The sequence below is a fragment of the Anomaloglossus baeobatrachus genome, chromosome 8 (genome assembly GCF_048569485.1).
Source record: "Anomaloglossus baeobatrachus isolate aAnoBae1 chromosome 8, aAnoBae1.hap1, whole genome shotgun sequence".
Taxonomy (NCBI): Eukaryota; Metazoa; Chordata; class Amphibia; order Anura; family Aromobatidae; genus Anomaloglossus; species Anomaloglossus baeobatrachus.
Window position 1 is genome coordinate 250,652,094 of NC_134360.1, and position 22,218 is coordinate 250,674,311.

The window sequence follows — 22,218 nt, forward strand, 5'->3', positions numbered from 1 at the left end:
GTGCAATGTGAAAGGTATAATCTCCCACCTATTGCAGGTCACTGACTGCAGACAGAGGCGAGGTCCTGGAAGAATGCACGGAGCTTGTGCATCACCTAATGCAGATGAATGCGTAATCGAAGACGTCCTGATTGTTCTCTGTCGGTGCACAGATTTTCGTGGCTGGTATCCACAAATAGTAGAGGATACGGCAAATAGAAGAGGTCCAGAAGAGGTCCAGACCAAATGTATTAAAACTTCACTTTATTAGCACCATTTAGAAAACTCCATAACAGTGTTAAATTAGTATCTCAAAAAAATCCATGAATGTATGCCAATCAACTTACACGTTTCGGACGTGCTCGTCCTTATCCATAGGACAATCATGCGTCATTAGGAAAATCAGACAAATTTTACGTCATGCATAATAAATGGACTCCTACTAAATTCTTGCATATTCCCCCCCCCCCCCCCCATGTTGACATTTTGTGTTGCAGGAAAGTCCAAAAGCCCCTTTATCTATGCATCGGCGGTGACAGAGAAGGGGGCTGGCTTAGCCATTGAAATGAGACGTCCTCCAGCCCCCTCCACACCCAGCACTGATGACAAGACTACAGAGGAACCGTTCTCCTGTGAAGAGGAGTACAGGGCCGGAAGTGGGGATGCCAAACCTAAGGGTGGGGGTTGGGACAGGTGAAGATGGAGATGCCAAACCTAAGGGTGGGGGTTGGGACAGGTGAAGATGGAGATGCCAAACCTAAGGGTGGTGGTTGGGACAGGTGAAGATGGAGATGCCAAACCTAAGGGTGGGGGTTAGGACAGGTGAAGATGGAGATGCCAAACCTAAGGGTGGGTGTTGGGACAGGTGAAGATGGAGATGCTAAACCTAAGGGTAAGGGTTAGGACAGGTGAAGATGGAGATGCCAAACCTAAGGGTGGGGGTTGGGACAGCTGAAGATCAGGTGGTCAGTAGAGATGGGCGGACACCCGTGGAAGTTCGGATCGGCAGATTCAGCCAGTCTTTTTATAAGTTGGGTTCCGGACTTGACCTAAACCCCAATGGAGTCACTAATTGGGCAGTTCGGGTCTCCGTCCCCATGCAGCCAGCCATGAACAGATCACTCCTGTGGGCAGGTAGGTGGGCTTTTTTCAATTTTTTTTTGTTTGTTGTTTGGTGCACACTACATCCAATCATGCTGTTGTTACTCCCAGTGTGCGCCACTGAAACACTGCAAGCTGCTGCACTGAGCGGAGCACCGAGTGTACCCGAGCACCAAGTGTACCCGAGCACAGCGAGTGGTTTGCATATATAAAGCACCCAAACTCTGTTTTTTAGGAACAGGCTGTGTTCGGTACGGACAACGAAGACCGAACCTCGGGTGCACTCATCTCTAGTCGTCAGTTATAATTTACTTCTTCAAGGAGTCTAAGGAGTAAGGGTTCTCCTTATGGAGAGCTCCACATTGGCATAGGGAAACTTATAGACCATGCAATGGGAAATTAAATATCCAAATGACCGCTAAAAAAAAAAAAGTCTCTAGCGATACCCACCGGAGGTAGCATTACTAAAAGTCAGTATAGGCCCGGTAAGGGGCCCTGCAGTGTGAATTAGGAGACACAGCCAAGCCAGACACTTGCATTTGCAGACACGTGTTTCGTGGTTTTTGCTCCTCATCAGTGCAAAATATGAAAACTAGTTGCCTGGGTGAGAGGCTCTGTGCACCGTTAAGTGTAAATTTATTGAAGTGGACAGCCCAGATCCAGGAGAGTTTTAATTACTATGAAATATTTTAATTCTTTATCTATTTATATTAATCTTGTTTATCTTTTTTTCTAAAACTGGGTGTGTTTAGCAGTTCATCAAATCTCTTGGTACCTGCATATGTAGGTACTTAATGCGGATCTTGGGTACTGATTCCACAAAGTTACATGCGGATTTTGTGCAGTGATTCCGCAGGGTTAAATGCGGATTTTGTGCAGTGATTTCGCAGGGTTACATGCGGATTTTGGCCAGTGATTCCGCAGGGTTACATGCGGATTTTGGGCAGTGAATCCGCAGGGCTACATGCGTATTTTGTGCAGTGATTTCGCAGGGCTACATGTGGATTTTGTGCAGTGGTTTCGCAGGGTTACATGCAGATATTGTGCAGTGATCCCGCAGGGTTACATGCGGATTTTGGCCAGTGATTCCGCAGGGTTACATGCGGATTTTGAGCAGTGAATCCGCAGGGTTACATGCGGATTTTGTGCAGTGCTTCTGCAGGGTTACATGCGGATTTTGTGCAGTGGTTTTGCAGGGTTACATGTGGATTTTGTGCAGTGATTTCGCAGGGCTACATGCGGATTTTGTGCAGTGGTTTCGCAGGGTTACATGCAGATTTTGTGCAGTGATTCTGCAGGGCTACATGCGGATTTTGTGCAGTGGTTTCGCAGGGCTACATGCGGATTTTGTGCAGTGGTTTCGCAGGGTTACATGCAGATTTTGTGCAGTGATTCTGCAGGGTTACATGCGGATTTTGTGCAGTGGTTTCGCAGGGTTACATGTGGATTTTGTGCAGTGATTCCGCAAGGATACATGCAGATTTTGTGCAGTGATTCCGCAAGGATACATGCAGATTTTGTGCAGTGATTCCGCAAGGATACATGCAGATTTTGTGCAGTGATTCCGCAAGGATACATGCAGATTTTGTGCAGTGATTCCGCAAGGATACATGCAGATTTTGTGCAGTGATTCCGCAGGGTTACATGCAGATTTTGGGCAGTGAATCCGCAGGGTTACATGCACATTTTGTGCAGTGATTTTGCAGGGTTACATGCGGATTTTGTCGTAAGTTCACCCTATACATACACAGTGAAAACCCACTGTAAGAATTGATACTGCACAATGGAGGTCAATTTAGGAGGGATTTTTATAAAATATATCACTCCCTGGATTTCCCACAAGCAAATCTGCACAGAAAGCCAGTAGTAAATGCAAACCTCATGCACACGTTGCGAATCTGATGCAGATTTTGTGCAGTGGATTTTCTCCCGGTTTTACCCCTGTGCACTGCTAATCCCCCCCTAGTATAAAATATAAGGATGGACAATAGCAGTACTTACCAGTGTGCAGCCGTGAAGGTTCCTCCGATCTGACACTTTTTCCGTCACACGACAGCACAGACACGTCCGGTGAAGAACTCGCCATCTCTACCTGAAAATATAAAAGGTGCTTGCAAAATAAAAGGCAACAGCCATAGGAGCAGCGATGGTCAGAAACTAAGCAGCTGCTGAAAATCTCAGTTCTTCCTATACAAGAAAATGGCCGATTTACAATATTAATGCAAGATCCGGGCACCGATGCTAGATTAATAGGACATCGATATAAGCATGGTGGCCTGGGGCTTGTGACGTTTGGGCTGTATAAATCGACGGCGGTTTTCCAGCACAACTTACATGTCTGACGACAAATGGCGGCTTGCTCCACGTTTCCTTCTTGAATTCGTAGGGTCCCAGGTGTAAATGGGCCAGCCGCTGCCTGGGGTCCTCCGTCAGCTCACACATGCGTCTGTTGGTATAGGGAGAAGGGGAGCGAGATTTGGAGGAGATGGTCGGCTGCTCGTATCTCCTGGAGGTCCTGGATGAGCCGCTCTGATGGATGGAAAGCTGAAAAAGACCGAAACGGGCGTCAGGAAAAGCGGGACACAACAAACGCCGCATCTCTGCAATAAAGGGGTTTACAGACGACCCCGATGCGTGGCTTATGGCCGCACATTGTGGTACTGGCAGCCACAACCCGCGCTGCTTATTTCACTGCTGGTTTCCAGTTCTTCAAACAATTTTCACCCCAATCTCTTCCCAACAAAGCGATTTTTCATTTTTAATACACTTATTACCCGCTAACTACTCCTCTTCAAAAACCTATAACATTTTTATATCACACCCCATGCGCAGGATACATCTTGTTGGAATGGAGACCGCAACGATGCAAGTTGTATGGTGGCTTGTTTTTTTTTGCAGGACGAGATGACGTTTTCAGCGTTCACTGAAGGGGTTAACTAGTTTGATCGTTTTATAGATCGGGTTGTTCTGGACGATACCAAAATATGTGCACTTTTTTTTTTTTACATAAATGCACACATTTATTGGTGAAAACATTCTTCTTTATTTTCTGGGTTTTAAATAAAAAAATAATTTAGGTTTTTATTTATTTATTTTTACTTATTTATATTATGGGACATTAGCTTTTACTGCTCTGCAGTTATAAAGTATTGCACTGCACGATCATTGCAGTACACTATAGCGGTCAGTGAAGCATTGACAGAAGCCTCTGGGATCATGCTCCTGTCCTGGCATGATCCCAGAGGCTTTTTTTTTTTTTTTAGCTTGGTGATCATGGAGGTAGTCATGATGTCCTTGGATCACCATGTCAACCATTAGGCCCTTGAGTTCACATCGCGAAGACACTGATTGGAGGCAAGAAAGAGACCTCTCCCTCTCCCAGGCCCTTAAATGCCCTTTGTACTGCGAAGATATGTGGAACAATGAAAATTGGAATATAGACATGCATTACTGGTATGAAAAACATGAAAAAATTGAGATAGTTAGCCACAAAAATAGCCAGTTTGATGTGAGCCCAACAGCCAGCGACAAGGCGACCTCTTACTGTTGGGTTCCTATCAAACTAATCTGTTATGATTCAAGGACCGAGGAGGATCAAAAAATGCGGAAACCCAAAAGGTAACCAGAGTGGCTGGAACCTTAACGGACTGCAGACCTAATCCTGACACACAACTAGAAGTAGCAGTGGGGTGTGCCTACGATGACCTAGTCGTCTCGACACCGCCGGAGAACTAAATATTCTTACAGATAGAAATATAAGAAAGCTAATCTGCCTCGGAAAAATCCCCAAAGATATAGTAGCCCCCCCCATGTAAAGACTACGGTGATATAGGAAAACACAATACAAAGCTAGAAAACAGATTCAGCAAAGATGAGGCCCAAACTATCTTTATGGGAAAGGATAGGAAAGAGCAACTGTCTGCAGCCGTAAAAACCCTAAAAAATCTCAGCACACCTGACATGGAAAAACCCTGAGACCACGCGGCCTCTCCCCAACTATATCAGTACTCTGATGTTACTGGGATCCAAAAACACTAATATAGCTGAGGGACTGAATTTAATACCAAGCATGACAAAACACAATACCTTGCAGAATCATGGAGTTGGGTATACAGACACTCCTAGCAGGGAATGATCCAATTCCACCAGGAACTCCACACAGGCAAAATAGGAATCAAGCATTAGTATCAAAACAGAAAAAACAACAAGAAAGTGGAAACAATAAGCAGAGGTACAAAGACCAACTTATCTGAGAGGAGTTCTGGTAGTGAGCAGGGCTGGTTTCAGAATGTCCTTAACACACAGGAAATCAATTGAGCACCGGCAAGTAACAAGAGAAAACAAACTACTCAGTTATGTAGTCCCAATCTGAAAGACCTGATTGCCAGTCCTCCACAGGTGTGTGGCTCTCATTCCACAAGTTAACTGCACCGCCAGCACTGACCACAAGAGGGAGCCCCAAACTGGAAAATGTATTCACAACACTAATGCCTCTCTTTGGGTTAAAAAAACCTACAATTTATGGGAGGACAGGAACCTGCAGATGGAGAAATAAAATCACCTGAGGCTGAAGAGCAGGAGCTCAATCAGAAAGAGGCATTAGTTTGATAGGGAGCCAACAAAGAGAGGTTACCTTGCAATTGGCTGTTGGGCTCACATAAAACTGGGCATTTTTTTGTGCTATCTGAATTTTTACATGTTTTTATAGCAGTAATGCAGGTCTATATTCCTATATTCATTGTTCCACATGTATTAGTGCTACAGAGTGCAACTGTCTCCTTTTTGTTACTACTCATTTTAGTTACCGTATATACTCGAGTATAAGCCAAGTTTTTCAGCCCATTTTTTAAGCTGAAAATGCCCCTCTCGGTTTATACTCGGGTCAGGGTCCCAAAAAAAAAAAAATTATTCTCATAGTCTCACCTCTCCTCCGTTCCCACAGTGCCTCAGCTGCTCCTTGTAGACCCCTCCATGATAGCGTCCGATGCACGGGGCTGCTGTCTGCTGTCATGTCTTTACTGCAGTTGAATGTGGCGGTGCAGCAAAGCATTCAACTGCTGTAAAGCGCTGATGGCAGCGGTGGCCTCGTGTATTGGACGCTATCACAGAGGGGTCTATCCCTGCGATTTGCAAGAGGCACCCCTTGATGATCGCGTCCCGTGCATGGAGCCACAGCTGCAGGCTGCCATCGTGGCTTCACAGCAGCGGTGGCTCCGTGCACGGAACTTGATCATCAAGGGGTGCTTCTTGCAAACCGCAGGGATAGACCCCTCTGTGATAGCGTCCTATACACAGGGCCACTGCTGCCGTCAGCACTTTACAGCAGTTGAATGCTGTGCTGCACCGCTGCTGTAAAGCATTCAACTGCAGTAAAGACATAACGGCAGACAGCAGCACCGTCCATTGGATGCGATCACAGAGGGGTCTACAAGGAGCAGCTGAGGCACCGCGGGAACGGAGGAGAGGTGAGAATATTTTTTTTTTCATAATAGAGGACAAGAAGGGGAGCAATAGGAAGACATTACTGTAGGGCGCATTACTAGAGGGCCCAAGGAAGGGGCACAAGGATGGGCATATTAAAATAAGGGGAGGGGGGAGAAGGACGGGGCCCATTACTACAAAGGGGGACAAAAATGGACACATTACTGCAAGGGGGGACAAGGATGGGGCCCATTATTACAAGGGAGAAAATGGGGGGGAGCCAGCACTGCTTATGAGTGGGATGCAATTATGACAAAATAAAAAGTGTAACATTCACAAATTCATTCCTACTGTATCAATTCAATGAGATTTTTAGCAAATAATTGATCAATGATTTGAGCCTCCCTGCCCCATCACGGCAAATCTCTATAAGGGGGGTCCCTACACTACAGTATATAATATACATGCGTACCATGTGGTTTCGTGTGATGTGCAGGACCATATAGGAACACCACCAACCTGAGAAGTGTCAGAACCGCTCCCATGCTGCAAGGGCTGACAACTGCGAATAGAGAGGCAGTCCAGGTGCCTGCCACTAGCACAATGTCTGAACTAGCCCCCACAGTGTCAGACCTGCCGACATGGATGAAGGGCGGAACAGCCCCAGGCAGGTGGTGCTTAAGTATTAATGCCTATGGAGCAGGAGGCGGTGGCTGTATGTGAACAGTATATTATATACTGTAGTGTAGGGACCCCCCTTATAGAGATTTGCCGTGACGGGGCAGGGGGGCTCAAATCATTGATCAATTATTTGCTAAAAATCTCATTGAATTGATACAGTAGGAATGAATTTGTGAATGTTACACTTTTTATTTTGTCATAATTGCATCCCACTCATAAGCAGTGCTGGCTCCCCCCCATTTTCTCATTATTACAAGGGGGGACAAGGATGGGGCCCAATATTACAAGGGGGGACAAGGATGGGGCCCGTTATTACAAGGGGGGACAAGGATGGGGCCCGTTATTACAAGGGGGGACAAGGATGGGGCCTGTTATTACAAGGGGGGACAAGGATTATGACAGGGGGATAAGGATGGGCACATTACTACAAGGGGGGACAAGGATGGCACATTACTACAAGGGGGGACAAGGATGGGCACATTACTACAAGGGGGGGACAAGGATGGGCACATTACTACAATGGGGGACAAGGATGGGCACACTACTACAAGCGGGACAAGGATGGGGCACATTACTACAAGGGGGGACAAGGATGGGGCCCGTTATTACAAGGGGGGACAAGGATGGGGCCCATTATTACAAGGGGGACAAGGATTATGACAGGGGGGACAAGGGTCGGCACATTACTACAAGGGGGACAAGGATGGGGTACATTACTACAAGGGGGGACAAGGATGGGGCCCGTTATTACAAGGAGGGACAAGGATGGGCACATTACTACAAGGGGGGGGGGCAAGGATAGCCACATTACTACAAGGGAGGGACAAGGATGGCCACATTACTACAAGGGGGGACAAGGATGGCCACATTACTACAAGGGGGGACAAGGATGGGCACATTACTACAAGGGGGGGACAAGGATGGGAACATTACTACAAGGGGGGGGGACAAGGATGGGCACATTACTACAAGGGGGGGACAAGGATAGCCACATTACTACAAGGGGGGGGACAAGGATAGCCACATTACTACAAGGGAGGGACAAGGATGGCCACATTACTACAAGGGAGGGACAAGGATGGCCACATTACTACAAGGGGGGGACAAGGATGGCCACATTACTACAAGGGGGGGACAAGGATGGCCACATTACTACAAGGGGGGGACAAGGATGGCCACATTACTACAAGGGGGGGACAAGGATGGCCACATTACTACAAGGGGGGACAAGGATGGCCACATTACTACAAGGGGGGGGCAAGGATGGCCACATTACTACAAGGGGGGGGACAAGGATGGCCACATTACTACAAGGGGGGGACAAGGATGGCCACATTACTACAAGGGGGGGACAAGGATGGCCACATTACTACAAGGGGGGGACAAGGATGGCCACATTACTACAAGGGGGGGACAAGGATGGCCACATTACTACAAGGGGGGGACAAGGATGGCCACATTACTACAAGGGGGGGGAGAAGGATGGCCACATTACTACAAGGGGGGACAAGGATGGGGCCTGTTATTACAAGGGGGGACAAGGATGGGCACATTACTACAAGGGGGGGACAAGGATAGCCACATTACTACAAGGGAGGGACAAGGATGGCCACATTACTACAAGGGGGGGACAAGGATGGCCACATTACTACAAGGGGGGACAAGGATGGGCACATTACTACAAGGGGGGGACAAGGATGGGCACATTACTACAAGGGGGGACAAGGATGGGCACATTACTACAAGGGGGGGGACAAGGATAGCCACATTACTACAAGGGGGGGGACAAGGATAGCCACATTACTACAAGGGAGGGACAAGGATGGCCACATTACTACAAGGGGGGGACAAGGAGATGGCCACATTACTACAAGGGGGGACAAGGATGGCCACATTACTACAAGGGTGGGGACAAGGATGGGCAAATTACTACAAGGGGGGGGGACAAGGATAGCCACACTACTACAAGGGAGGGACAAGGATGGCCACATTACTACAAGGGAGGGACAAGGATGGCCACATTACTACAAGGGGGGGACAAGGATGGCCACATTACTACAAGGGGGGGACAAGGATGGCCACATTACTACAAGGGGGGGACAAGGATGGCCACATTACTACAAGGGGGGACAAGGATGGCCACATTACTACAAGGAGGGACAAGGATGGGGTACATTACTACAAGGGGGGACAAGGATGGGGCCCGTTATTACAAGGGGGGACAAGGATGGGCACATTACTACAAGGGGGGGGGACAAGGATAGCCACATTACTACAAGGGAGGGACAAGGATGGCCACATTACTACAAGGGGGGACAAGGATGGGGTACATTACTACAAGGGGGGACAAGGATGGGGCCCGTTATTACAAGGGGGGACAAGGATGGGCACATTACTACAAGGGGGGGGGACAAGGATAGCCACATTACTACAAGGGAGGGACAAGGATGGCCACATTACTACAAGGGGGGACAAGGATGGCCACATTACTACAAGGGGGGGCCAAGGATGGGCACATTACTACAAGGGGGGGACAAGGATGGGCACATTACTACAAGGGGGGGACAAGGATGGCCACATTACTACAAGGGGGGGACAAGGATGGCCACATTACTACAAGGGGGGGACAAGGATGGCCACATTACTACAAGGGGGGACAAGGATGGCCACATTACTACAAGGGGGGGGACAAGGATGGGCACATTACTACAAGGGGGGGGACAAGGATGGCCACTTTACTACAAGGGGGGGGACAAGGATAGCCACATTACTACAAGGGGGGGACAAGGATGGCCACATTACTACAAGGGGGGGACAAGGATGGCCACATTACTACAAGGGGGGGACAAGGATGGCCACATTACTACAAGGGGGGGACAAGGATGGCCACATTACTACAAGGGGGGGGGGGGCAAGGATGGCCACATTACTACAAGGGGGGGACAAGGATGGCCACATTACTACAAGGGGGGGACAAGGATGGCCACATTACTACAAGGGGGGGACAAGGATGGCCACATTACTACAAGGGGGGGAGAAGGATGGCCACATTACTACAAGGCGGGACAAGGATGGCCACATTACTACAAGGGGGGACAAGGATGGCCACATTACTACAAGGAGGGACAAGGATGGCCACATTACTACAAGGGGGGACAGTACATTTTATTGGGATCTATTTTTCTTTTTGAAACTTCCCAGTAGCTGCTGTATTTCACACCCTAGGCTTAAACTCGAGTCAATACGGTTTCCCAGTTTCTTGCTGTAGAATTAGGGGCCTCGGCTTATACTCGGGTCATCTTATACTCAGGTATATACGGTATCTATATGTAAAAATTAAGGGAAAAGAAAAAAAAACAAAATTATATATATAATTTTTTTTTTTTTCTAAATGAAACCCGATTTTACAATAATAGGTTATTTTCTGATTAACCATTTGCTTTAAGCAGAGCGGGCAGAAGACACATGCGGGCGAGCAGATAGTGTCTCCCTACATAAACACGACTCAGATGACACCAGAATTTCTTTTCGGAGCGCACATCTGACCGATTCAATTACTTCAGCCGTCGCCGCAGCTTCAATGTCTCTGCAATAAAACCATTTACTGTTAATTAAAGTGTAATTGAGCTGTCTACTTTCTTTAGTACACAGAGATCTGTGGCAGGAAACCTGTTGGCGGAAATACAAAAAAAAAAAAAAAAAATTCCCGTCGTTTTTCTCAGTTAGTGTAAAGGAGCAGTTGATTTGGCGGCTTCACACAATCCCTCCCGTCATTATGGGCCGCGGCGGCGGAGCGAGCGCTCTCTGACCTGTTTCTGCATTCTCCGCCCGGCGCCGGGTCACAGTGCAAACATACGTTATCCGACAAATCCCTGAAGGGGGCAGAAAAAAACAATAATTAAACATCAAGGTCTAGGAGAAAAGGCGATTACAGGTAAATGTCACGCCGTGTAACAAACCGCGGTTTAATTGTGAAGCTTTTTCCCTTTGTAAAGCTCCAGACTTTAATAAAGATAATTAAAAAAGACGCGAGCGCGGCAGGAATGTCAGGCAGATAACATTCGCATTTCTGACGATTCAATTACAAATGATTACATTGCTTTGTACAACAATTATGATCTGACTCTTATTCCGATGAGCGTTTTGTCAGGTTTGACGACTAAGCGCCGCCGTTAATAGTAATTAACAAAAAAAAAAGGATCAAATGTGGAAAATAAAAAAAAAAAAAAATTAAAAAAAAGTGACTATTTGACGCTATAAAAGGAAAAAGACAGAATCAATGAAAAAAAGAAAATTAAAAATTATTAATAAATCCACGTATTAAAAAAAAAAATTCATTTACGCCGTAATGAATAAATCAAAGACTCATTGAAGCTTTTTTTTTTATACTTTTGGGTATCATAAAAATGTATTGAGCTCAGTAACGATCAGTTAATGATTGTCCCTGGAAGACAACCACTTCTTAAAGGAGTTCTCCATTGGGAAAGGAAACTTAAAGCTAGAAAGACAGCATGCTGACCCCCCTGAACATACCAAGCACAATAGCGAGCCGTACATAACCAAGCACAATGCCGAGCCGTACATCACCAAGCACAATGCTGAGCCGTACATCACCAAGCACAATGCCGAGCCGTACATCACCAAGCACAATGCCGAGCCGTACATCAAGCACAATGCCGAGCCGTACATCACCAAGCACAATGCCGAGCCGTACATCACCAAGCACAATGCCGAGCCACACATCACCAAGCACAATGCCGAGCCACACATCACCAAGCACAATGCCGAGCCACACATCACCAAGCACAATGCCGAGCCACACATCACCAAGCACAATGCCGAGCCACACATCACCAAGCACAATGCCGAGCCGTACATCAAGCACAATGCCGAGCCGTACATCACCAAGCACAATGCCGAGCCGTACATCCCCAAGCACAATGCCGAGCCACACATCACCAAGCACAATGCCGAGCCACACATCACCAAGCACAATGCCGAGCCACACATCACCAAGCACAATGCCGAGCCACACATCACCAAGCACAATGCCGAGCCACACATCACCAAGCACAATGCCGAGCCACACATCACCAAGCACAATGCCGAGCCGTACATCAAGCACAATGCCGAGCCGTACATCACCAAGCACAATGCCGAGCCGTACATCCCCAAGCACAATGCTGAGCCGTACATCACCAAGCACAATGCCGAGCCACACATCACCAAGCACAATGCCGAGCCACACATCACCAAGCACAATGCCGAGCCACACATCACCAAGCACAATGCCGAGCCCTACATCACCAAGCACAATGCCGAGCCCTACATCACCAAGCACAATGCCGAGCCGTACATCACCAAGCACAATGCCGAGCCGTACATCACCAAGCACAATGCCGAGCCGTACATCACCAAGCACAATGCCGAGCCGTACATCAAGCACAATGCCGAGCCGTACATCACCAAGCACAATGCCGAGCCATACATCACCAAGCACAATGCTGAGCCGTACATCACCAAGCACAATGCCGAGCCCTACATCACCAAGCACAATGCCGAGCCCTACATCACCAAGCACAATGCTGAGCCATACATCACCAAGCACAATGCTGAGCCGTACATCACCAAGCACAATGCTGAGCCGTACATCACCAAGCACAATGCTAAGCCATACATCACCAAGCACAATGCCGAGCCCTACATCACCAAGCACAATGCCGAGCCGTACTGTGACAGGGTATGCGACAGAGCAGTGAGGGACGCCAGGCCAAGGAACAATCCAAAGGGCTTTATTGGAACCACAAAAATAAAGCACCAAACAAATATAAATCCTTAAAGTCTGCAAGGAGTCCACAACAAAACAAAAGATCCAGGGGCGCCTCCCGGTATTCCAACGCCAGGGAAAATATGGCAATGGTCCTTATACGAGTTCCTTGAGTCCAACAGAGTGAACAACAAAACGCAATCCCACGTGGCCACTGATCTCCAATCTGTAACAGGCCATACACAGGCTCTAGGATCCAACCTCAGCTATAGATCCTAGTCCTTCTCCAGCCGAGATCCAACTAACTGACCTAACATGGGTCTCATTGTTCTTCTCTCCTGGGATAAGCCCCTAAGGTGAGCCCAACTCCGCCAGGACATTTGATGACATTTGATACATGAATGGACTTTAGAATCCTGGCTCTGGTCTGTTTACCAAGTTGTGGATTGGAGAAGCCCCATGCTGAGAACAAACAATCCCCCATCAGTAGTACATACAGAACAGTCAAGGAGAAACACACTTTTACACCATGAGCACAGGCAAGGGAGGGACACACTGTTACAACCCCTTCCCCCCTCAATTTGTGTACGGACTAGTGACCTCAACAGGTTGCTTGTCAAGTACACGTAAACATGGTGGACCTGACTCAGGGCTCCTCCTGCCTGGACAATCCATCTGCATTTTGGTGTTGGCTGCCCCTTCTATATTGTATTGTAAAGTTATAGGGTTGAAGAGACAGGCTCCAGTTTGTATCCTCCTTCACTTAAACACAGCTTCCTGCACCCACAAATCGGCATTGTATATCTCCCACATCATTGCCTAGGAGCATGTCTGCAGGAAGGACGCTCATCACACCGATTATGCATTGTTTTGCCCCAAAGCCATGATCCAGGGTTACACTTGCACTTGGAATGTATCTTTGAGTACCTCCAGCCAATTCAAGGGCAATTCATGGTCCCTTTTGCATTGCTTCTGATTGAATTACTCGGGGATCTGCGATGGTGAGAAAAGCCCCAGTGTCACGAAAACCAACTACTTTTTGGCCATCCAGCACGACCTCCTGTAGATGTTTATGCTGAAGATCAGAAGAACGGGTGGCTGTGGCTCGCACCCCATAGACTCCTGGTAGGGAAGTCAACATATCAGAGTCTTTTGTCGAATCATCAGGGAGTGAATCCAGCTCTTCTCCTGTTGAGGGTGTCTGTAGATAATGAACAGGCAAAGGGGGTCTGTAACTGTTTTGCCTCCGAACACCTGGACAGTGAGCTTGCAGATGACCCGGCTGCCAACATCCATAACATCTACGTTCTATGAGTCTTTCTCCACGTCGTACTCCCAAAGAGGAGGCAGGAGTAGTAGGAGGCACATTCACACAGGGTCCGCCATATGTTGGTAGTCTAATGGGACGGTGAACATTGGAGGCCAAAGGACAAGGGACCACTGGTTTTGGGGAGCTGGTAGTGTTTTTCTCACTGACTAGTAGCCTTTTCCATTGAGGCCTGATGGTGAGAAGCTCATCAGCTAGAGCGGCAGCTTGTTCCACAGTTGACGGCTTTCTCTCACGCACCCATTCTCTGATTTCCGCAGGGCACCTGGCATAGAACTGCTCTTTCAGGATGACCTGGAGGAACGTCTCCCAAGTTAAGGCCCCCTCTCCCTCCAGCCAGCGATGGCATACTTGTTTCAGTCTGTGGGCATTCATCTTGAAAGACACTTCCCCATCACAGGCTAACGTACGGAACTGAATCCTATAAGTATCTGGGGTCACGGCATAATGTTCTAGAATGGTCTGTTTTATCTCCCTATACTCACAATTCCACTCAGAGTCCATAGCTCTAAAGGCGTCAGCAGCTCCACCCTCCAAGAGGCCCACCAGGTGTCTGACTCGCTCTCTTTCTGGGACTTCCATTAATCGGCACTGATGCTCAAAGTCCTGGAAGAAGCCCTCAATGTCACCTGCAGCTTCATTAAATGGCTTAAATTCCTTGCGGGACACTCTGGAGAATTCCCTCATAGTGGGTGCTGTGGTTACAGTCTGTCTGGAGCCTCTAGCTGCTTCCACAGCAAGCCTCCTCTCCAGCAATGCTGCCCGCTCTTGAGCTCTGCGAATGGCCTCCCTCTTATCTTCTATGGTGGCCTCATCTCCAAGCAGTGCCATCTTCTCCTCATACCACACAACCCATTGACTTTTTTTGGTATTTACCTCCAGCTCCCGTCTTTCTTCCCCTTGCTGTGGAAATTGTTCCTCGGTGCCATCTTGCAGGCAAGCGTTTTCCAATGCCTCAATTAGTTGCTCCTTAGAGAGAGTCCTTTGTAGCCGACTCCTAATTCACGGGCCTTTGTTTGTAGGCTCCCCACAGTCCAGTTCTTGTACTCTGAGGTTCTGATTCCAGATGTTAATGGGCCGTTGTCCTCCATTCTTTCTGCTCTGATCCCGCCGCTGCCACCAGTTGGTGACGGGGTATGCGACAGAGCAGTGAGGGATGCCAGGCCAAGGAACAATCCAAAGGGCTTTATTAGAACCACAAAGATAAAGCACCAAGCATGAATATATATCCTTAAAGTCTGCAAGGAGTCCACAACAAAACAAAAGATCCAGGGGCACCGCCTGGTATTCCAATGCCAGGGAAAATAGGGCAATGGTCCTTATACGAGTTCCTTGAGTCCAACAGGGGGAACAACAAAACACAATCCCATGTGGCCACTGATCTCCAATCTGTAACAGTCCATACACAGGCCCTAGGATCCAGCCTCAGCTATAGATCCTAGTGCTTCTCCAGCTGAGATCCAACTAACCTAACATGGGTCTCATTGTTCTTCTCTCCTGGGATCAGCCTCTAAGGTGGGCCCAACTCCGCCTGGACGTTGATGACATTTGATACATGAATGGACTTTAGAATCCTGGCTCTGTTCTTTTTACCAAGTTGTGGATTGGAGAAGTCCCATGCTGAGAAGAACAAACAATCCCCCACCAGTAGTACATACAGGACGGTCAAGGAGAGACAGACTATTACACCAGGAGCACAGGCGGGGGAGGGACACACTGTTACACGTACATCACCAAGCACAATGCCAAGCCATACATCACCAAGCACACTGCCGAGCCCTACATCACCAAGCACAATGCCGAGCCGTACACCACCAAGCACAATGCCGAGCCGTACACCACCAAGCACAATGCCGAGCTGTACGTCACCAAGCACAATGCCGAGCCGTACACCACCAAGCACAATGTCGAGCCGTACACCACCAAGCACAATGAGCCATACACCACCAAGCAAAATGCCGAGCCGTACATCACCAAGCACAATGCCAAGCCCTACATCACCAAGCACAATGCCGAGCCCTACATCACCAAGCACAATGCCGAGCCCTACATCACCAAGCACAATGCCGAGCCCTACATCACCAAGCACAATGCCGAGCCCTACATCACCAAGCACAATGCCGAGCCCTACATCACCAAGCACAATGCCGAGCCCTACATCACCAAGCACAATGCCGAGCCATACATCAAGAAAGCACAATGCTGAGCCGTATATCACCAAGAACAATGCTGAGCCGTACATCACCAAGAGAGGATGACGGCCATAGAGTGCAGACCTCAGCCCCATCCATAACGGAGATTGGGAGCCCGGCCTCCCCCATCATCAGTGTCTGACCTCACAAATGCTCTTCTGGATGAAGAGGCAAAAAACTACCACAAATACCTCCAAAATCTTATAGATAACCTTCCTTGAAGAGTGGGAGCTCATCAATCTGCGAAGGGACAGACTCCTTATTAATGTCTTTGGATGTAAAATGGGGGGGGGCAGGTTTAATGTGCAGATAGTGTAGCAGCCAATCAGAAAAAGCAGAGCTGCAGTGTAAAGCATGGAAGAGAAAGAGCAGGAGCCGGAGATGGGGTATCAAAAAGCGATGTGGCTAAGGTTGCATCTGCTGGTCATTTCTGCAGTTTACCTTATAGTGACCGATGTTGTCTATAGGCCCCATGTTAAACAGTATACACAGTATAGCTTTATATTGCCCGCTGTTGCTGCACAGAATCGCCCGGTCCGCCGGCGCACGGCATCTTATCTATACGGTTCTCCCCAGCAACTACAAACCCGCTGAATGGCTGCCGGCCGCACTTCAGCGGCTGATGACAAATTGCCGCCTTTGTGCCTATCTGCTTTATCATGGAAATATTAAAGACAAATAAAGTGATATTAATATTAATACACGGGAGGAAGTATTCCATCACCCGCCGTCTGCAATGTCAGAGCCTTCGCGGGAAAACTTTCCGTCTAATCCAGTAATAGGCCGGCGAGCCATAAATCTTGCATTTACTGATAATGACACATATATAACAGCACTTAGGTGAAGTGCCATTTTATTCAGTCAGAATCGTATTTATGAGCTCTCCGAGCGATGGGACTCGCGCCAAAAAATATCTTCAAGGACTTTCCGCTTAGGACAAATTATGTCTGGATCCGATCGCACAATGACGAGTAATTCACCCGGGACGGAAGAGCAAAAATGGTCGTCAGCGATTGCTTCTTCCAGTATAGAGCGGGCGGCGGCGTGGAGGGATGGAATCCAAAAACGGACTCTTGTGCAACAATTCTTCCAGTGTAGAGCGGGCGGCGGGGGGGGGGTGGCGGGACAGAACCCAAAAACGGACTCTTGTGCATCAATTCTTCCAGTATAGAGCGGGCGGCGGGGGGGTGGCGGGACAGAACCCAAAAACGGACTCAAGTGCATCAACTCTGTATCGTGACGTCTATAGAGAAACAGCTCTACTGGCCACTGGGTCCTTATGGAAAGTCGCCGCGGCTTTATAATGGATTTTTAGAAATGGAGTGTAATTGTACTGCCATTAACAAAAAAACAATTAACACCCAATATCTAAGAAACAGTTTGATCATAATGTGCCAGCGCATTATTACCATAGGTAACCTCAACGGTGACCGACAGAATCCCTGCAAGAAAGCCAGAAAATCACATTGTATGAATTTTAAATACTTATTTCATGCAATAAAATGCAAATTAATTATTTGACTCCTGACCAACCAGCAGGAATTCTGGCTCTTACTGTTCCTGTTATTGTTTCTTTAAGACGCTCCTACTCGGCACTCATTACCTGTATTAATTGCACCTGTCCACACACTCAATCACACTCCAACCTTTCCACTATGGCCAAGACCCAAAAAGCTGTTTAAGGACACCAGGGATAAAATGGTAGACCTGCACAAGGCTGGGATGGGCTACAGGACAATAGGCAAGCAGCTTGGTGAGAAGGCAACAACTGTTAGAACAATTGATAGAAAATTAAGAAACACAAGATGACTGTCAGTCTAAAGGCCCTGTCACACACAGAGATAAATCTGCGGCAGATCTGTGGTTGCAGTGAAATTGTGGACAATCAGTGCCAGGTTTGTGGCTGTGTACAAATGGAACAATATGTCCATGATTTCACTGCAACCACAGATCTGCCAAAGATTTATCTCTGTGTGTAAAGTAGCCTTCACTCGGTCTGGGGCTTCATGCAAGATCTCGCCTTGTGGGGTAAGGATGATTCTAAGAAAGGTCAAGAATTGACCCAGAATGAAGAGGGAGGACCCGATCAATGACCTGAAGAGAGCTGGGACCACAGTCTCAAAGGTTACACTTAGTAACACACTAGACAGCTACGGATTATAATTTTGCTGGGAATGCATGGTCCCCCTGCTCACGCCAACACATATCCAGGCCGGTTTGAATTTCACCAATGACCATCTGGATGACCCGGAGGAGACATGGGAGAAGGTCATGTGGTCAGATGAAGAGGATAAGCCTGGCTCCACCACTATAGGTAGGTGCTATTGGGGGAAAAATAATAATAATAAACTATAGAGTAGACCCCAGCACTCAATGATAGACAATTGAAATAAAATTATGCAGTTTTGAAAAAATGTTTTATTTGTTTTGATATTCTGCAAAAAGTGCCCCAAAAGTGAAAAGCAAAACACCCAACGTTTCGGCTACTGGAGCCTTTTTCAGGGTTTTGCGTGTAAAATGAATGGGAGCAACATGGGTCACAAACGGACTATCATTAAGAGTAGGGTGAGAGGTGCCCCACTTTTGCAGCTTGTCAAAATCGACCAAAGGTCAGGAGATAAGGAGAAGGTGTATGACAACTTTTTATGTATCGGCTCCGCTTGCCGGTCTCCACTTCTCTTGCAGTGTAGTTGGCACTTGACAACTGACCGCACCAGCAGAGAAGGGGCGGAAATCGATGGGGGACAAGGTCAAAATGGAAAGAGGAGCAGGAATCAATCTAAGGCTATGTGCCCACGTTGCGTTCTATTACGCAGCGTATAATTCACTGCATGTGCGTCTCAGAACGCAGCCGAAAAGCTGCGTTCTGAGACGCATTGTAACTGCAGAATTCATGCGTTCTGGATGCTTGCTCTGCCATAGACAGAGTGGGAAAAGTATCCAGAACTCACATTTTTGACAGTGCGGTCCCACTCGGCTCTGCAGCATCCCCATAGACTTGCAGCAGAGCCGAGTGGGACCGCACTGTCAAAAAGAGCATGGCTGGCTGCGAGACAGAGCCGCGCGATCAGAATGAACTCGGATGAACTTCACCCGACTTCATTGTGATCGTGCGGCTCTGTCTGTGTGCCGCGGCTTGATTTGCGATCACAGGTGAAGGACTCACCGGAGACCGCAAATCTCCTGAGTGACTGAAGTGAGCCACGCGATCAGCTTTGCCGTCACTCAGGTTACCCACGCCAGCTCGAGTCCTCTACCTGAGATCTGTGGCCGCGGGTAACCTGAGTGACGTCTCCGCTGACAGTGCGACTCACTTCAGTTGCTGCGTGGAGCTGACAGGAGCGCCAGTGTTCTATGGCTGCTCCTGTCAGCTTCATGTAGCAGAGCTGGATGTGTCGTGGGACCTCGTGAGGATTACACTGGACCTGGAGGGCTGTTTGGGGATTTTAATAAAGTGTTTTTTTTGTCTTTTATTTAAAACTAGCTGTAGCACCCGGCGTTGCCCTGGATAGTAACTGTCTCTCTGTTTCTCTCCCATTCTCGGTCTGTCTCCCCCTCTGTATATCTCTCTTTCTCTCTCTCTCTTTGTCTGTCTCTCTCTTTCCCTGTCTGTCTCTTTCCCTCTGTCTGACTCTTTACCTGTCTTTGTCTGTCTCTTACCCTGTCTCTTTCCCTCTCTTTCCCTGTATGTCTGTTTCCCTGTGTCTGTCTCTGTCTCTTTACCTGTCTGTGTCTGTCTCTTAACCTGTCTCTTTTTCCCTCTCTTTCCCTGTCTGTCTCTTTCCCTGTCAGTCTGTCTCTTTGTCTGTATCTGTCTCTTTATGTCTGTCTCTTACCCTGTCTATGTCTGCCTCTTTCTCTGGCTGCATTGTGACACGCCAACATTCCATTTAAGGGCGTGGCTGCGCATTCTTCTGAAGTTCTGGCTGCACGGTGGCTCCCAGCTCCATTCGCTTTAATGGAGGCAGGTTTTTTGTTGAATAACTGTAAAGCGCGGCGTTAAAATTTCCCCTCAAAACATAGCCTATGACGCTCTTGGGGTCCAGACGTGTGAGTGTTCAAAATTTTGTGGCTGTAGCTGCGACGGTGCAGATGCCAATCCCGGACATACACATACACACACACATACACACATTCAGCTTTATATATTAGATAAAGGATTTTTTTGGGTGTATGTGTTTATTTACTTTCACTTACAGGTTAATCATTGGGGGTGTCTCATAGACGCTTGCAATGATTAACGTAGGACTTAGTGGCAGCTATGTGCTGCCATTAACTCCTTACTATCCAGATTGCCACACACCAGGGCAATTCTGGATGAGCCGGGTAGAGTCCCGGGACTGTTGCATCTAATGGATGCGGCAATTCCGGGCAGCTGCTGGCTGATATTGTTAGGCTGGGGGGCTCCCCATAACATGGGGCTCCCCATCCTGAGAATACCAGCCTTCAGCCGTGTGGCTTTATCTTGGCTGGTATTAAAATTGGGGGGTCCGCACGCCGTTTGTTTTTTTTTAATTATTTATTTATTTTACTGCACTACATAGACCCGCCCACTGACGGCTGTGATTTGGTTGCAGTGAGACAGCTGTCACTCAGCGTGGGGGCGCGTCTGACTGCAACCAATCATAGGCGCCGGTGGGCGGGGGAAGCTGGGAATACGAGATGGATTAATGAGCGGCCGGCATTTTTAAAAGCGGGAGAAGCCGCTGCAGTGTGATAGCCATGCAGCGCTGCGCCAGTGATCGGTCAGTGATCGGTGAGTATGAGAGAGGGGGGAGAGGGATAGACCGACAGAGAGAGAGAGACCGACAGGGAGACCGAGAGAGAGAGACCGACATTGCAACCGAAACACAAAAAAGAAGTGACATGATGCTTTTTAGAACGCAGCGTCTTGGCAGCAGCCGAAACACTGCGTTCTAAAACGCAACGTGTGGATGGAATTTGCACAATCTTGATAGATTGTGCAGGGGACGCAGGATGCATGCAGCTACGCTGTAGTGCAAAACGCAGCGTAACTGCACGCAAATATGCAACGTGGGCACAGAGCCTAAAGGTTTGCGGGTTTTTTTTTACCACACTATGGCCATATGTCAAATTTAAAGAAAGGGCTGAAAAAACACTTGAGCGACTGTTCAGCCTCGGATACATCGAAATCACAACTGGGAAATGAGGTGATGCAGAAATCTGCCCCAAAAACAGATAACAACAAATATAAGCAGATTTTGTTCTGCAGCCTCCGTATCTCTGCGCTTTCAAAATAGAAAATCAATTTAACAAACAGCGTAAACGTCGTACAAAGGAGGAAAAAAAAAAGTCGCTGTTTTTTTAGGTTATTGCACCTCCCACAAAATATGCAATATTGATCAAAATGTAATACTCCAAAATGGTTCTATTATAAAATGCGGCTCCGTGGACAAAAAAAAGAGATCCTTGAACAGAAAACACCGGCAGAAGAAGGTTAATTTTTTATAAATATTAATTATTATTTTTTAGTCAATAATGAAATTAAAAAAAGAAATAAATATTACTCATGTTTGCGATCACTGGAAGTCAAGTCACATTTTAACCCCCAATTACTGCCGTAGAGGCGAAAAAAACAAAACCCCAGAAAACAAGGTCAGAAATTCATTTCACAGCACTAGGAATTATTTTACCATTTTTTCACACAATACAAATTGCAGTAACATTAATGGTGTCTTTCAAAACTACAAGTTACCCCACCAGAAAAACAAACAAATAAGTCCTCATCT

At 47.6% G+C, this 22,218-nt stretch overlaps 1 protein-coding gene across 1 annotated transcript in view; it reads right to left on the minus strand.

Moving 5' to 3' along the window:
* The window catches only part of SPATA6 (spermatogenesis associated 6), a 121,819-nt gene that overhangs the window by 82,165 nt on the left and 17,436 nt on the right, over positions 1-22,218 (minus strand). The window contains exons 2-4 of the mRNA XM_075320535.1: positions 10,992-11,054; positions 3,415-3,624; positions 3,082-3,172 (exon numbers count right to left, since the gene is read on the minus strand). Coding sequence (XP_075176650.1) covers positions 3,082-3,172; positions 3,415-3,624; positions 10,992-11,003 — 313 coding nt within the window. The 5' untranslated portion in view covers positions 11,004-11,054. The remainder of the gene's footprint in view (positions 1-3,081; positions 3,173-3,414; positions 3,625-10,991; positions 11,055-22,218) is intronic.